We start from the raw sequence: 19068 nt of genomic DNA, 5'->3' as shown, positions 1-19068 counted from the left end.
AAAACCAAAAAAAATATTTAAAAACACATAACTTTTTTAAAAAAAACCCCAAAAGAAAACATGCAGATTTCTAAATTAATTTTAAAATAAAACATGAAGATATCTATGCTATTTTAAAATTGCATTATTTTACATGACTAATTTCTAAGAGAATTTTAAAAAATAATTCAACTTACAAAAACTCTGTATGAACATCTAAAACTGAATTTCTGATACCAGCTACTTCTGAAATTGCCTAGCAATGCTCTCAGAGTCCTAGTTCCTGCTATTTAACAACCCATCTGAAATTCTTAAGTAAAGAATCCACAGCAGGAGAGTGCAGTACAGCTGTGTTTTTGACATAGTAAACTCCAAATAAAGATTTTAGTTTACCCCAAACCAAGAATAATAGAATGTGAGGTCTATAATAACTCTTCTCTCTTTCCAATATACACCACTGGGATATGAGTGTGTGTATGTCTATAGGGTGTGGCTAGGCAGTACGTGGTAACAAACATGCACACCAATTTGAAACTAGCATTTTACTGGGTACAAACACATTGAAATGATGGTCATGGTTTAAAAAAACAAAACAAAACACCACCACACAACTTAGAAAATACAAGTAGAAGAAAAATAAAAATTGCCCATAATCCCTTTATGAAGAGAGAATCATGTTTAGCAAACTAACACCTAATATTATACATACATATGAATGCGCGTGCATATACATTTATTTATTTATAGTAATGATACATTAAGTACACTTGGTAAATAGTTTTAAGAAACTCAGTTTAAAACTGTGTACTTAAACTATATTAAACATATTTTACTGCTTATATTATTCATGCAATTATAAACAGAGTTTAATATTTATGAAATAGATCAGAGTGTAGTCAATGGTAATTAACTTTAGCCAAAAAATAATAATTATTATCTTAGAATTAGTCTAGGTTGAAAGAAAACAGCTAGAATGAGAGATGAGGGAAAATTTTAGCATGGAGCTCACTGATACTCAGTCAAGTAAACCGAAAGGGTTAAGAGTTATTTATGATGTTTTAACAAATACCAGCAGCAAACAAAGGAAAAGCCATTAGAATAAATTGAAGAAAAAATAGTTGAGGAAAGTGGTTCAGTTCGGCTGCTGACATGGCTCAGAATCCATGCAGTGAGAGAGGATCTAGGTCTGGGCTCCTGTCTTGGCACTACTAACATGCTAACTGGGTAATTCTTTGTTGTGGTGGGTGGTCCTATGCATTGTAGGATGTTTATTTAGCAACATGCCTGGCCTCTACTCACAGTGGCACCACTCTGATGTGACAAACAAAAATGTCTCCATACATTGGCGAATGGCCTCTGGAGGGCAAATGCCTGCTGGAAGAGAACCATTGCTCCAGACAGAAACCTCCAGCCTGCCTGCATCCAGATCCCACTCCTCCATTAGAATCTTCCATCTCTACTGTCTCCACAAGTTGTTCACATTTTAGGGAAGATACATTGGGATTCTGGCACGTTAGTATTTTCTATAAAAATTGCCAGCACCTTGAAGACAAGGGCCATATCCAAGAAAGGCAGAGCCGGCATTCAAAGACTGTTTCAGCCCTAGCCAGGTAGCTCAGTTGGTTAGAGTGTTGTTCCGACACACCAAGGTTGCAGATTGGATCCCTGGTCATGGCACATACAAGGATCAACCAATGCCCTGCCCTGGCCAGTGTGGCTCAACTGTCTGGGCAACATCCCTTGCACTAAAAGGTTGCTGGTTGCAATATCTCGGTCAGGGCACATGCCTAGGTTACAGACTAGATTGCTGGTGTGGGGTGTGCAGGAGGCAGCAGATCAATGTTTCTCTCTCTCCCTCTCCCTTCTTCTCTCTCCAAGAATCAATTTTAAAATTAAAAAAAAAAAAAAAAAAGATGCCCAGTGTGAGCGTTGACCCATGAACCAGGACTGGGTCCGATTCCCAGTCAGGACATATGCCCAGGTTGGGGGCTTGATCCCAGTGTCAGGCAGGAAGGAGGCAGCCAATCAATTATTCTCTCATTATTAATGCTTCTATCTCTCTTTCTCCCTCTCCCCTCCTCTCTGAAATCAATAAAATTTATATTTTTAAAAAGGAACAACCAATGAATGCATAAATAAGAGGAATAACAAATCATTCTTTCTCCCTTGCTTCTAAAATCAATCAATAAAAAATAAAAAAAAGGAAGAAAAAGAGGGTTTAAAAATAACCCCAAAACCAGGAAGACAACATGATTTAAACAATGTTTCAGTTAAGATTTTTTTCTGTATTAAAGTATCCTGGAGTTTTCCCCCTCTTAAGATTATTAATAAAGTAGAATCATTTTGTTCTCTATTGATGTATCATTATTTAATATTTACCATACTAAGCAATTAAAACCATGAAGCATGTATTTTATAAGACCAAGGCTCTGACCTGAGTTAGAGCCAAAATACATACTTTATAAGTAAATTAACTCAGGACGAAGTGGAACTGCCACACATATTCATAAAGGCCATTCATACCTATAATTACATCAGTCAGGTTTGGCTTCACTATAATTCTCAATATTTATTTCTGCTTACTTCTGGCAAAGGATGCAAAATTTATCAGCCCAGGTCTTTCTATCAGTATGTAAATATTAAAGGTCTTTGTATCCGTATGTAAATATTATACAACAAACAAAAATCAAACATTCTCATTACCTAAGGCCAAGGTTAAACTATCTTATCTGCTATGTAAAACATTTGATAGAGATAAAAGCCACAACAAGTGCAAGTTCATTACCTGGACTAGAAATCTGGTCTCGATATTTTGGAACTTCATCATTCAGAGTCTGAAGCATAACCCACATTGTGAATGTGAAGAGTGCAGCCAGGAACCCATAAAAGACTAGGTAGAAGAGCAAGATCAAACCTGTAAAAGAAAATAAAACTTATGAAATTTTGGAGATACACACATAATTGTGTGCGCATGTGTCCAGACTAAAAAAACCAAGCCAACCACGGCAAAGTCAGGATTCCAAGCTTGCCATGCACACAGCCAAAATGTCTCCATATTCAGAATATGAATTTGCCCAAGCAAGGAGTATTTCAGCAGGTAGCAGCCACCCATCCTGTGACCCCCTCCTCTCCGCTAATACATCCAAGTACAAGTAGCTTCTACAGAGCATTCTCTAGTTCAAGGTCAGAGCTTTAAATTCCAGCACAAAGGGGAATGTTTCCCAAATTGGAACTCGATGCCCTCCAGAACGATAAAAGATGATTTTAGGTGGGACAAACCCAATCTGTACATGTTCCTCTAAGTGGCAAACAGAAAAGAATTAGTACATCAACCCATATTTCACACAATAATTATTTGCATAAATTTAAGTGTTGAAAAGTGATTTAAAAGAATAGCCAGGAAATGTGTAGGAAGGCAAATAATGAAGACGGTATCTCAATGAATGAAGTTTAGGAAACACTGGTTGAATGGAAGGCTCATGCAAAACTGAAGAGGACAAGGCCAAAAACAAGCACCCCAACCAATGGGACGTCACTACTCTACTGCTGAGCACAAAGCAAGAGATAGCAGATGCAAGGCTCCACATCAAGAGCTTAATCTTTTTTCCTTCACTATCTGAAAACACTATGATAGATCTATCCTAAACCAGTGATTTGTTTTGAGAACATCTAAAAATAATTATTTCTCTCAAATGTCTATATTTGAAGTTCTAACATCAGATGTGGTCACCATCAGAATTACATATTATAATATTAAAGTCACACATTTATAAACATTTAAAAATTGATCAAAGAGTATTGAACAAAGCCGCAGGTATAGCAATAGTGAAGAACACTTAATTCCTCACAGTTGATTAACATCAGCTTTATTTCCCACTCTTAATAACCTACTTTTTTGTTTTCTCACTCTATTCTAGCAGAGGGGCTAGAGCAGGGGTTCCTAACCTGGAATATATGGACTTCCTCACCCCCACTCTCCAGCAAGGATTAACTTCAGTGCTTCTGAAGTCTTCTGTAATATATTTCTAAATACACCCCCCCCCCCCGCCCCCCCCACGCCCCCGCCTCCCAGCAGCTCTAAACATTCTTCTGATTCTCAAAAGACTCCATGACCTCAAAGCAGATTGTGGCAAAAGCTAGGTAACTTTTATTTCTGCAGGCCAGGAAACTGTCTCCTTTTCCCTTCCTTTTCAAGTAATGGGGAAATAGTTAACACACTTGCATTTTAATTTAGATTAGCACTCCCCCATCCCACCCTGCCCCAATTACCAGGAGGCCAAAATAGGGAGCGAGAGGACAGAAGGAAGAAAGGAGAAGAGCATGTCACCTTCAGACACCATCACTTCCCTACCACATGCAGCGATCCTGTTGTAGAGAAAAAAAAAGGGAAGACCAATCTCAATGAAGTGATCAGCAAAGTATAGAAGGAAAAGAAACACATGCAAAGCCCAAAGGCTAGTTTAAGACATAGAGGAGAGAAATGAGTCTTTCAGATCTAGATGTTTGTTGGAGCTACCAATAAAATCCTCCACATTGCAGTCCAGAGTGGACAAATGCATAAATTTAACAAGTGTGGGCTGTGCTTCAATAAAATCTCATACAAAAACAGATTGAGGATATAGTTTGTCAACTAATGCAGTGGATATTTAAACTGGAAAAGTTCCAAACAAAAGTGCTGAGTATAATTATTTAGCACCGTTTTTAAGTTATCTCAAGTATTTTTTTAATCGTACCATTTTCAAAACTTGATTTTAAACTTCCAGGAAAAATACTGTAAATAAAATTTATAAACATTGTTTTGAGAACATCTAAAAATAATTATTTAGATGTTCACAAATAAACAGACAACAGACATTGGTAAGGTGTATCCAAATATGGTTTCTAAAGAACCATAACACAATGAAAAATGTGTCCAAACTTCCTATAAAGAGTTAGGTTCATAACACAGATACACAAATTAATAGCCATGTCCCAAGTCTGGTGCCATATACTTGTGCATTAAGTTAACTTTGAATGCAGGGAGTGTACAAACAAGTAAATGAGTCGTTTCCAGCACTGAAGCAAGTGTTCCTACTAGATTAAAAAAAAAAAATCCTTTTGCCAAGAGACCCAAATTTAACATTTAAAAAGTAAAACTAATCTCACTTATAAATCTCATACACGAAAGGGCAGCAATACTTCACCACCTCTCCCTACCAAGAAAAACAGAAAATAAAAACAGAAGTTGTAAATTGCCACTCTTATAGGGATAAACGTGTAGTTAGATACTCAGATGCAGTTTCCTGACCGGCTTAACACAGTGATGGCGACCAAGCTAGGGGTGTCCTAGGTGAGTAATGGGCAGACTCTTGGTGGGCCCCTAGGGGAGGCTGGTGCCCAGAGGGACCAGTACCTTGTTATTGGAGGGAGCCCTGACCTCCAGGGAGAGAAGAAAGAGCAGGAGATTTGAGTTCAATGATGAGGCCAGTGATTTAGCCATACCTACCTAGTGAAACCCCAATAACAACTCTGGATTGAAGCTTAGTGGAGCTTCCAGGTTGGGGAACACATAATGAGGGGTGGGGGGAGTAAGGGGGCTTGAAGGCTTCATCAAGAAAGGCCTGTATGTACATAGGCATACTTCCCAGTGAGATGTTGTGATCTGACTCCCTACTCCTGCAAACTTCCTAGTTACCGAGAGTGCCTAGACACCAGAAAGACGGTGCCTCCCCGCAGAGAATTCTGATAACTAGAAACTACTTCCCCTTGGTAAGTAAATTAGCATTCTGTTTATAGTTTTAAAATTTAGAGCAGGGGCCAGTATAACTTTAAAAAAATAATAATTACATGGACAAGTACAAGTTTAAAATCCTTTTCATGTTTAATTTTTAAAAATAACTTTTTGTTGAGGTATAATTCACATTCTATTCACCTATGAGTGGAATTGCTAGGTAACTATGTGTAGCCTTTTGAGTAAGCGCCAGACTGTTTTTCAAAGCAGCTGAATCATTTTACATTCCCACCAGCAGGGTTCCAATTTCTCCATAACCTCACCAACACTTCATACTGTCTGTTTATACAGCTATCCTAATGGGTGTGATCTGCATTTCTCCAATAGCAGGTGATGTTGAGTATCTTTTCATGATCTTATTGGCTAATTCTATCTTCTCTGAATAATTGTCTATTCAGATCTCTGGCCCATTTTTAATTTGGGTTGTTTGCTTACTTGAGTTCTAAGATTTCTTTACATATATAGATATAAGCCTCTTATCAGATATAGGACGCACAATTATTTTCTCCCTTCCTGTGGGTTGTCTTTTCACTTTCATGACAATGGCCTTTAAGTCCAATTTATCCACTTCTTTGGTTGCTTGTGCTTTTGGTGTCACATCAAAGACACCATTGCCTAATTCAAAGTCACGAAGACTTGCACCTGTTTTCTTAAAATTAATGAGCCTGGCCCTAGCCGGTTTGGCTTAGTGGAGAGAGAGTGTCGGCCTGTGGACTAAAGGGTCCCTGGTTCAATTCCAGTCAACAGCACATGCTTGGGTTGTGGGCTCTATCCCCAGTAGGGGTGTGCAGAAGGCAGCACATCAATGATTCTCTCTCATCATTGATGTTTCTATCTCTCCTCCCTTCCTCTCTGAAATCAGTAAGAATATAAACACACACACACACACACACACACCCCCACCAGAAAAACTAATGAGCATGTATTATTTTAATAATATATACACACAAGCACTCAAATTTTATATATTTACTAAAATAAAATGATGGTAGCATAAAAAGATTAAACAAGATTAAATAACCTGCCCAAGAGTAACCTACCAGTAAGAGAAACACCCAGACCACTGGCTCTCTATGTGGTATCTTACTTGGCCTGCTCTCCCTGGAATCCTCAGGTTGTTACTTTTTTGTAATAAAAACTCCTATTCTCTGAAAAATATATCATTCAAGCAATCTGTGTTACTCAAGGTGATAGAGCTTTGCATAGAATAAAATTGTTCCTTCCCTTCAAGAGTTCAGCTATCATATTGTGAAAGACATGTAAACCAAGAATTACAGATATCAAGTGTTAGGGGGTAAAAAACCTCAGAAAGAATTAACTGTCTGTAGTAGGAAGAGGAAGGAAAGGGAGTTCATCAGGAAAGGCCTCCCAGGAATAAGTGCGTTGGCTCACTAAAGATGGAGAACAGGAGCTGTACACCTAATACAAAATAATATTGAATGTAAACTGTAATTTTAACATTTTAATTAAATTCAATAAAAAATGGAAAGCAATTATATGATTAAAAAATAAATAAAGAAGAACAGAGGAAGCTCTGTATCAAAAGCTACATGACCAGATGACTCCACAGCAGGAGCAGCCAGGTGAGTAAACTGTGCTCCTTCCTCCAAACATACATGCTCTCTGGTGCCAAGCAACTAGGAATAGTAGCAGCAACATCTACTCTGAAGTGGGAGCAGGGAACAAAGGTCTTGGGCTTAAGAAGTGAGCAATGTCCTAGATCAAGCATGTCAAACTCGCGGCCCACAATGAATATTTTTGCGGCCCAGCCAATATAATGGCATGTAATAAACGTCTTAATAAAAATTTCGTAACTTCATTTTTACAATATCCTGTTATACATAATTATTAATAACCAACTAAAACGTTCGCTAATGACTGATTACTATAACCGTGTTGCATTCATTTCCCTTATGCGCCCTACACGCAGGTGCACCATTTCTCTCCACTAATACTAGCAGCGAATATTTTAGCAGCCAATTGCCACATCATTAGTCTTGTACTGACTTGTTTTGTGTGCACAACAGGAAATATTTCGCTTCCAGAGTACAAGAAAAATAGGTTTATTTGCGTTAGAGTTATTAATTTGTGCAGTTATTCAGTGTCTGGTAAGTTAATGTTCAACAAAAAATATTAATTTTTTAAACATATTTTTATTGATTTCAGAGAGGAAGGGAGAGGGGGAGAGAGAAACATCCATGATGAGAGAGAATCACTGGTTGGCTGCCTCCTGAATGCCCCACACTGGGGATTGAGCCCGCAACCCGGTATGTGCCCTTGGCTGGAATTGAACCTGGGGCCCTTCAGTCAGTAGGCCGACACTCTGTATTCACTGAGCCAAACAGGCTAGGGCAAGAAAAAAATATTAATTTTTATTAAAATGTTCTATTATGTTAACAATTATTCATTTATTTCAGCCCTTTGTATTCAGCATGTCTCTATCGAAATAAATCTACTTTTCTATAAAAAGTGAAGCGTTTGCTTTTTTTGCGGCCCACATAAACTTAAACCTTATTTATTTGGCCCGTGTTAGTCTTTGAGTTTGACATGTTTGTCCTAGATGGATTGGTAAAACACCTAGGAGGACCACAGACCAATAATTACAAAATATGTGAGAAAAAACTAATCCAGTGAAGTATCAAATTCAACAAGGAAAGTAACTAACACCTGAAAAAACTGGGTCATAACAGCAAATACAGCAGGGACAGGAGAAGTGTAAATAAAATTAAAATATAAACTAGAAGGTGAAAGAATGGTATTTTTAAAATTAGTTTTCATATTTTGATTAAAATAAAAAACTTAGATAAGCTGAGGAGCAAGTGAAAACTACCCTGAGCTACCACTGCATGTTCACCAGATGCTAGGAATTTTAAAGACTGTTTGTACCAAGTGATGGCCCAGGCTTGGACAACTGAAATTCTCATACACTCCTGGTGGGAATGTACCAAAACAAAACACAACACAAAGCTATTTTATAAAACACTCTTGACAATTTTTCTAAAAGTGGGCAAACCATACCTATGATAAAATTCAGCCAATATATTCCTAGATGTTTGACCAAGAAAAATGAAAGCACATGTTCAGTATATACTCACAGATGCTTTATTTGTAATCACCAAAACCTGCCAACAATGCAAATGCACACACCAACAGATTAATAAATTCTGCCTTATCCATATAATAGAATACTATCCATAAACTACTTCTCAAAATTATGCTGAATGAAAGCAGTCAGTCCACTCTCCCCAGAGTACACACACAATACATGATTCCATGCATTTAAAATTGGAGAAAGCACAAACCAGTGTCAAAAAGTAGATCTATTTTTGCCTGGAGACCGGGGGAGACACAAAGGGGCCAGAGGAAATCTGGGGGATATGAATATGGTAATTATCTTGATTAGAGTGAGTTTCATGAGCACAGTGTATGTATGTGCTTATATGTGAGTATATAACAAAACTCAAGTTGTACACTTTAAAGACCATATATCAATTATATGGAATAAATTTATTTTAGCTATGGGAAAAAACAAAAACTTGGAAGAGTTAATCTAGAGCAGTGGTTCTCAACCTCCTGGCCCTTTAAATACAGTTCCTCATGTTGTGACCCAACCATAAAATTATTTTCGTTGCTACTTCATAACTGTAATGTTGCTACTGTTATGAATCGTAATATAAATATCTGATATGCAGGATGGTCTTAGGCGACCTCTGTGAAAGGGTCGTTCGACCGTCAAAGGGGTCACGACCCACAGGTTGAGAACCACTGATCTAGAGACCTGACCAAAGAAAAAAATCAGTGAGCTCAAGGATCAAGCCAAGGTATTCTACAACACTGGACAAAACAGCAGAGGGGGAATGTATGTATGGAAATTGTTGAGATGTGGGAGCCAGAACCAGAATATCAACAAATCTAATAGGAATTCCACCAGAAAAGAGGAGGGGGAAGAATGCTCAAAGAAATAACAAATTCTGTATCTAGAATGGCAAAGATTAAAAAATACTGGAAAACATTCTGTATCTAGACATAAAGAGGTGATATTTCAGGACACCAAAAATAAAGACAAAAATTCTTAAAGCTTCTAAAAAGATATAGAACAGCCCTGGCCAGCATGGCTCAGTGGACAGAGCGTTGGCCTGTGGATTGAAAGGTCCCAGGTTCGATTCCAGCCAGGGGCACATGCCTGGGCTGCGGGCTTGATACCCAGTGGAGGGCGTGCAGGAGGCAGCCAGTCGATGATTCTCTCTCATCATTGATGTTTCTCTCTCTCTCTCCTTCTCCCTTTCTCTATGAAATCAATAAAGAAATATATATATTTTTAAAGATATAAAACAGGTTACCTAAGGCAGAGAAATATAACAGATATCAGATATCACAAAGTAAAAATGAAACGATATGTTCCAAAATGAGGAAAAACGATTGTGAACTAAAATATCAATCTACTGCCGAAACCGGTTTGGCTCAGTGGATAGAGCGTCGGCCTGCGGACTGAAGGGTCCCAGGTTCGATTCCGGTCAAGGGCATGTACCTGGGTTGCGGGCACATCCCCAGTGGGAGATGTGCAGGAGGCAGCTGATCGATGTTTCTCTCCCATCGATGTTTCTGGCTATCTATCTCTCTCCCTTCCTCTCTGTAAGGAATCAATAAAATATATTTAAAAAAAAATTAAAAAAAAATAAAAATAATAAAATATCAATCTACCAAAAAAACAAAAGAACATTTCTAGACATACAAGGATTCAGAATTACTACCTTCAAATCCTACATGAAAGAATCCTATATATTAAAGGACTAATATGCTAATTAGGCCGGGAGGTGGAACAACCTTCTGTAACCACCAGTGGGCAGGGGGCGGGGCTGTGAGGCAGGTGGGGCTGCGAGGGCCTTCTCTTTGACGAATTTTGTATATCAGGCCTCAAGTTGGCTATATAATACAAAAAACCCTAAGTGGAAAACAGTACCTCAAAATGATACCACTTGCTTAAATTTAAAACACTCCGAGTTATGGAATTCTATAAATGTATGTATAAAGAGTGGTTTTTAATGGATCATAAATGTACAAAGTAAATTCATAGTGATTACCTTCTGAATAAGGGAGGGATTGGAATTTCTTTCCTAACCAGGTCTAAGGAATAATTTACATACAATAACTTTCATTGATTTCAACTGCACCACTCTAGTGAATGTTGACTGTTGTATAACCTGTGAAACCACCACTATACGAAAAATGCAGAACACTTCCATCACCTCCAAAAGATTCTGTGTTCTCCTTGGCAATCCCTATACCCCTGAGTCAGTCAATGATTTCTTTGTCACAATATTAGTTTGGATTTTACATCAAGTTAAAAATTTAAATTTGTTTAAATTTAAAAACAAACTAAATTCCCCAAATAGTATAATAGCAATAATTTAGTCAAATAATAAAAACATTCTCAAAGTGGGTTTAAAAGATTCCAGTAAATGCTATTTATAGAAAATCTAAAATTAAAACATAATGGTTGAAAATAAAATGGCTTAAAAATAAATGAAGATGTGGTATTTTTACTGTAAGCAAACTAGAATTTAAGTTAAAAAGCATTAGTAAGGCAAAGATATTTTGTATCAATAAAATGTAAATAAAAATCAAGACAGCATAATAGCCATGAACCTTCATGATGCTAAGTGCTTAAAATATATAAAAAAGCATTACAAAATTCAACACTATCACAAGTAGAGATTTTAACATACCTTTAAAAAAAAATCCTCACCTGAGAATGAATATATGAATGAATATATATATATACACACACACACACACACTCCCCCCCCGGAAGATGTATTTTCCCACTAATTTTTAGGGGGGGGGGGGTGAGGAGAGAGGGAAAGAAAGAGAAAAATGGGTGTGAAAGAGACACATTGACTGGTGAGCCGCCCCCCGCCACCCCACACACCGCAACAGACCAGGGCTGGGGATTCTGGAGATTGAACCTTCAACCTAGGTCCTGGGCCAATGCTCTGGCCACAACAGCCCTAGGGCTGAACATACTTCTTGCAGATATCCACAAAGGGAGCAAACAATACCAAAAGGCCAATATTTTTTAAACACAACTAACAGTGTTCTAATATATGTAGAACATGATATCGATCAAAAAATTTATCAGAAACATTGTTTCAAATTGATCATAAATTACAAAAAATGAAAACAAAAATAAAAAACTATAAGACACATTCTCTAAATTCAAAGTAAATATAATTAAAAAAATTTTTTTAAATAAACTTCTAAATAATCCTTGGATTAAAAAGAACAAAACCTGAAATACTGAAAATTCAAAACAATAATGTAGTCAGAGCAGAACAAAAAGGAAAATCCATACTCTTACAGGCACTCATCAAAAAACAAGTAAGACTAATATAAAAGCCAGGATTTTAACTCAAGACTAAAATAAATTCAAGTAAAGTGAGAGATTTAAGATAAAAGCACCATTTAATACAAACAAATGCAAAAAAAAAATCAATTTTCAAAAAAATAGACTCTTTTCTACACATAAACTATCCTTCCTGTATGTCTCATAAGTTACTTAAGTGGTTTTTAAAATATATATTTTTTATTGATTTCAAAGAGGAAGGAAGAGGGGGAGAAAGGAAGAAACATTAATCGAGTGCCTCCTGCATTTGCCTCACTGGAGAACAAACCTGCAACATGGTCATGGCCTCCTGGTTCATAGGCTGACGCTCAACCACTGAGCCACCTCGGTGGGGCACCTAGTTAGCATTATGCAAACACCAAAAGTGGACAGCACTCACACAAACCACACATGTATTCCAAACCCTTACATAGAGCAATTAACGACACAGGACTGGAGATACAGATCAAGAAAATATAATATCCAGGAAGGAATCTATGTAAAATGAATATTTGCATGTAACAAAGCTGGCATATCATTATCAGTGAGGAAATATTTTGGAGTAAGTGATTAGGAAAAGCCTATAAAAAATTGTTAACATTTGTGATGTTTATTTAAAACAAGGAGAATTTTAAAAATAAACAAATTAAGAGACAAAATAGAGCAAAAAGATGAGTGAGCGACTGAAAAGAAATGGAAACTGAGTAAACATAAAAATATGCTAAGTTGCATTTTTAGAGAAATTGGAAATTAAATGAACCAGATACATACCAGCATCCCATAAAACTGGCAAAATTTTTAAAGAGTGATAATGTCCAAAGCTCAGAAAGTTGAAGGGAAACAGGTTTTCTATCTGCTGCTGTGGGAGTATAAACTGGTACACTTTTTTAGAGATAGTCTATTAATAATAAAAAATAAGCATATATATATATATATGTATATAAATATATGCTACAAACTGCTAATTCCATTTCTCAGTATCCAACCTAAATAAATAGTTGCACACTGCAGCAATTTTACGAGAAAAAATGGAAAAATCTAAATATTCATCACAAAGAAAAATACATGTATTTTGGATATATATATAGATAGATAGATATCTACAATGTGGAATATTATGCAATGATTCAAAGGAATAAGATAAATCTATGTTTATTGACACGGAAATATGGCGAACACAAAGTAAGTGGAAAAAAACAAAGAGCAAATTCTAGAAGATACATTTTTCCTATTACTCATGTAAACATGGAAAAGAAAATTATTCTTATATATTCTACACACACAGCTATACATATATAAATACACTGAAAAAGGACTGGTAGGAAAATTGATAAACAATCATCTTCAGAAGAGTCCACGATTGGGGGAAGGCAATCAAGGGAAACACAAATGTATTCATGTTTTCCTTTTTCTCCAAGATTCAGTTAGGAATATTTACAAATATTCAGAAGAGTTGAACAAAATTTAAAGACCCATTAAACCCACCTGATTCTCCAGTTTAACACTCTTATTATACACATTCACCATTTACCTAATTTTTTTATGCATTTTAAGTTGCAGATGTCAGTAGACTCCACCCTTAAACACTTTAGCACGCATATTAACTAAAATTGAGAGAGAAAAATTACATTAGTGAAACATACAATTCTCTAATGTACCAATAGGTGGCTTCTGACAAATGCATTCACTTATGGTTCAACCCCCTCCCAGTCAATCCCCGTGCCTTAAAGGCAAACACCAATTTGGGCTTTTTTTCCATCATAGGTGTTGCTTATTTTAGAATTTCACAAGTGAAATCATATAGTATGTATTCTCTTTGGTAAAGCTTTTTTAAACTAAGTCGTCCAGGTTTTGTGTTATCTGTAGTTAGTTCCTTTTTACTGTTGAGTAGTATTCTATTGTGCGGACATACCAGTTTGTCCATTCTGCTGATTCAGGACACTTGGGCTGTTTCCAGTTTGGAGCTACTATGAATAATCTTGTACAAGTATTTTAGTGGATATATGTTTCCATTTCTCTTGAGTAGACACACGTAGGAGTAGAGTTGCTGGGTCATGGAGTAGAGGTATATTTACTTTTGTATGAAACTGCCAGACCTCTATCCAAAGTGGATACAGCAAGTATTATATTTTAGAAAGTATTACAGTTAATTAACAGTGGTTACCAAGGGTAGAAGCTGAGGATGACAACAGACTTACTGATTATCCACATCTGTACTGTAAAAATCCAAACAATGGCATTACTTTTGTTATATGAAAAGAACAAAGCCAAGAGTCCACATTCCACGTAAGACCAGTTCAGGCTTCTGAAGTCAGCCCAGACCACTGTTAAGTTCTAAAGCAGAGGTCAGGAAACCATAGCTGCTGCTTGTTTTTGTAAATAAAATGTTGAGAAACAGCTAGGCCTATTCGTTTATATATTGTCTGTGGCTACATTAAAGCTACAATAGCAGAGCTGAGCAGTTGCCACAGACACCATGTGGCTGGCAAAGCCTAAAATATTATGTGGTCCTTTAAAGAAAAAGTTTGTCATCTCTTGTTCTAAAGCATTTACGTAAGTTTTGTTTTTCATTTCAAAGTGACATTTGAAACTGTCTCATGCAACTTTTCTCTTACAGAGGAAGCTAAGATCCAAAGATTTTAAATGAGTTATCTAAGCTAAGATGGAGATGTGGAACTAACATTTAGATCTATATTCTGAGTCCTCATCAGATCATCTTCTTAGTATTTTGTGTACTTCTAAGATTCATAAGTAAAAAAATGTATTTATCCCAACAGGCTCACTTTTACTATGAAGCCCTATCTGGAAATTTCTAAATGAATTAGAAGTTTAGTAGGACAGACTCATTGTGAGCTAAGGGGAATTATGCCTTCATGTACATGTATGTATACAAATAAGACTTTCAGTGTACAGCTATACCAATTGACCCACAATACTCCCAACTTTAGCCCAAGCAATAGGTGAATCACAAGCTGAAACTAATTAAATGACAATTTGTTCATTAAAAAAATAGTAAAGGGGAGCATTTGAAATTGTGCTCCTCGGCATATATCATCAGTTTGGCCCAAATAAATGCATAAAAATTCCCTTAAAAAATAAAAATAAGGGTGTACTATGTGCTAATTATTGTAGGGATATAAAATGCAGATGTATATCATACTCTGTGAGAACAACCAGTTAGTAGGAGCAATCCTATCTAATAAATATGCTAATTAACCCTCATGCCATTGCAAAGATGGCGGCACCCACAGCCAATAAGGAATATGCTAATTGACTGCCACACCCTCAAAGATGGTGGTGCCCACAGCCACAAGATGGCGGCGCCCAGTCCCCTCAACCCCCCAGGGCAGGCCCGAGGTGCAGGCAAGCCTCGCATGGCAGCCGCCCAGCCGCCCGAGGCTTGCACTGCTGGCAGTGGCAGTAGCAGAGGTGTGATGGGGGCGTCACCTTCCCCTGATTGCAGGGTCGCCTCCCGCCTGAGGGCTCCCGGACTGTTAGAGGGGGCAGGCTGGGCTGAGCGCCGCCCCCCCCCCCCCCCCCCCCCCCGCAGTGCATGAATTTTCATGCACTGGGCCTCTAGTATGAGTAAATAAATATAGATATAACCAACTTTAAACCAGGACCCAAATTTTTAGGTGCCATATGAGGTAAATGTGACATTATTTTCATCTGGGGATCATCAGAGACAGCTTAGGGCATGGCTGCCACTCAAGCTAGGTCTGAGTAGGGAAGAATTGGTGATGCAGAGATGGCCTGGGAGAGGGAATGAGTAGGGTATTCCAGGCCAAGGGTCTTCATCTACACCCATTTGAGTAGAACATGTGGTGAATGGGAAATAAGGTGGGAAATGACAGGTTATAAGGTTGGAAATTGAGTTTTAAGACAGTTAGCCTGGGATGCCAGGCTGTCTGGAACTTATTTAAACCTTCTGAAAGCAGAAGGGATCCATAGTTTTGGGGTACAGGAAATAGCATGATCAAAGCTGCAGCCTTAGAAATAATCTGATAGCAGTGAAGTTACACTGGTTTAGGTCACAATGACTACAACTGATTTCTTGGATCTTTTGGGGATGCAAATGGGTTAAGAGCCAACCTTCCTAGAGTCAACAACACTATTACTTTTTAAAAAGCTGGAAAGGCATCTATGTTAACTTGGAACAACTTTTAAAAAGTTACAAAAGCTCTTTATCTGGTGCTTTAAGATTTTTAATCAGAGAATTTATAAGAAAAGGCACGACCAGATCTTGACAAAGGGGCAGAGTTTGGTGGGAGTCTTAAAAGCTCAGAAATTTCTAACAGGTGGTTACTAATATGAAGCTAGAAAATGATCACTCAGGTTTATGGGATAAGCACAAAGCGACTGGAATCTGAGAGATGTTAAACCAAGAAGTAAAATCTGTGAGTGATCTTTGGAGTTGTTTTATGAGATTGCAAGGAAAGGCCAAGAAGAGAAAACAAGGCCAAATACAACACCTGGGAAATATATATTTAGGAAACAGAAGAAGAGCAAACAGGAAGGAATCAGGAAAGAAATGTGTAGAAAAGTATGGAGTTGGGTAAGGGTATATATACAAAGAGCCACATTTTATGTGCCAGCTGCTAGCCAAAGAAAAGTACCTTATGCTTTGGACACGGGTTGGTTACAAAGTCATACCTCACCACGGCACCAGCAAAATACTAAAATTTAGTAAGGGTCATAGATAAGCGCCAACTCCACAAACGACTCAGTAACAAGGTGACAGATACGTGGGAGGCTAAGTTAGAGAATTCTTTTCAGAAATATTAATAACAGCTGAGTCTCTCCTGCAAGAGAGAAAATGATACTATTAATTACGCCCTCATTAAGTTTGAGAGCGAGTAAGCTTGAAAAAAAAAAAAAAAGACAGAAAGATAATAGCATCAACCTAAGAATCCCTAAAATACCAAAAGGAATAAAGCAGGAGCTGGGAGACCCAAATAATAACCCTGGTTCTGTTACCCTAATCAGATGCAGGACCCAGGTCACAAGCTCAGCTAAGTCCCCAACAAGAAAGTTAAGCGGAAGCTTCTTCAGAACACTGAGCTTCTATGAAAACCATCAGTGCTACAGCAAAAAAAAAAAAAAAAAAAAAAAAAAAAAAAAAAAAAAAAAGGGTGGGGGGATGTGCAAACCTTGGGGGAAGTGTTATACTATGATACACCACCACCACCCAGGACATTAAAAACATGTTGCAGAAGACTAATTAACATGGGAACATTTCACAATAGTGTTCATTCATTCAATAGATTTTTATTACATTCCTAAATGCCAGGCAACAGGCTAGGTATTAGGGAATCAAGATGAGTAAGACATGAATAGCAGTTTATATATAGTCTAGTAAATGGGAAACAAGTCATAAATGCTATAATAGAAAGTGGTGGTATGGGAGCACCTGATGCAGTCTTAAGGCAAAGAGGGTTTCAAAATGTTTTCCAGAGATCAGGCTGATACCTGAGTAGCCATACCAAGGTGAAGGAAAGAGGCTCAGGAGCTAGGAACCCATAGTTTCCCAGGAGAGAATTATGTGGAATGGTAGAGATGACAGGAGAGGAATAAACCAGAGAGATTATAAAGAGAGCCTCTGAAGACAACGGAGATTTACATGAAGTGGTGCTATGAAATGAAACATCCAACTAAAGATTTCTAACAGTTGGAAATCTTAATATTGGTTATAATTACCCTTAAACATTAAGTGATGGAACTAGGCATCTAACTGTTTATTTAAATTTTTTATGTATTATATACATTTAAAAATTTTAATTTACATGTAGAAAAAAAACTATTAAAATGTTAACACTGACTATTTTAAGTGGTTAAAGACTACAGGTGATTTTATTTCAACACAATAAATGCATAATTAGAATATAATATAAATATATCTTTCAAAGTTAAATGGATTTTCCTTCCTCCTATTACACAATCAAGTAATAAATGACTGGTTCCTACTCATTTATAATGATAAAGCAAGGACAAGATAGGAGGGTTTTTTAAGTTCTTTTATTATAGCTAACTTAATTCTAGAGATATAAATTTAAATTTCAACTGCAAAGAAATCAAATTATTTCAGGGGTTGGGAAATTGTTCTTTTTTTTTTTTTTTTTGGGAAATTGCTCTTTAATAACAGTAAAGCACATATCATAGTAATTGCAATGGTGTCTGGAACGCAACACATAAACTTACCCCTTCCCCCCCTAACCACTACCGGTCCAGAAAGTACTGTCTCCTGCTGGGTGATGGCTTAGCATGCCTCTGCTGCTACCTCTGCCACACCCACCAATGACCTTCATTTATAGGCTGCACACAGGGTAAGGCAAGTTCTATTACTTTCCCAATGGTGCACAGTTCTGTAAAGTTTAATATGTCACACTCCACAGGACAAAGAACAATACCATACAAAACTATGTGATACCGGGAAAATAAACACACTCGCCTCTGGGGACCTCTATAGTCAGACACCCAAGGTGAGGTGGTGTCTGATATCCAAAGCAGAGCATTTACTGAGGCATGACCCATAATGGGAGCAGTTGACTGAGAAAATGCTACTTCACTGCTCTATAATCATGAAAGAGAAGGCACATGAGCAAACTATAGGTGTTAAATAGTTTGGGTCCAGAATCCTGATTCTGCTTGTACATCAGTAACTCAAGTTTTAACTTAATCCCATATAATAAAGAGCTAATATGCTAATTAGACCAAACAGCAGAATGACCATCTGAGCAACATTCCCAATGAAGCCGGGTTGGGAGAGCCAAGGCAACCAGGGCTGCGAGGGCTGAGCCCCTTGCACAAATTTTATACATTGGGCCTCTAGTAGTAATATAAAGCATCTATTAACAGGTGATCTAAAGCTAATGAATTCCAAATAAGCCCACAAGCAGATGTCATTAGATGAGGTCATGTAACGTCATAGTTTTTCTAG

At 37.3% G+C, this 19068-nt stretch overlaps 1 protein-coding gene across 1 annotated transcript in view; it reads right to left on the bottom strand.

Moving 5' to 3' along the window:
- ATP1B3 (ATPase Na+/K+ transporting subunit beta 3) overlaps nt 1–19068 on the bottom strand; it is a 38727-nt gene that overhangs the window by 14962 nt on the left and 4697 nt on the right. Inside the window, exon 2 of the mRNA XM_070433531.1 lies at nt 2765–2893. Within this exon, the coding sequence (XP_070289632.1) occupies nt 2765–2893 (129 nt within the window). The remainder of the gene's footprint in view (nt 1–2764; nt 2894–19068) is intronic.

Source organism: Myotis yumanensis, unplaced genomic scaffold (genome assembly GCF_028538775.1).
Source record: "Myotis yumanensis isolate MYYU_CA2020_CCGP unplaced genomic scaffold, mMyoYum1.0.hap1 SCAF_14, whole genome shotgun sequence".
Lineage (NCBI taxonomy): Eukaryota > Metazoa > Chordata > Mammalia > Chiroptera > Vespertilionidae > Myotis > Myotis yumanensis.
The sequence above is the reverse complement of the archived record's forward strand: the minus strand, read 5'-3'. Positions and strand labels throughout refer to the sequence as shown.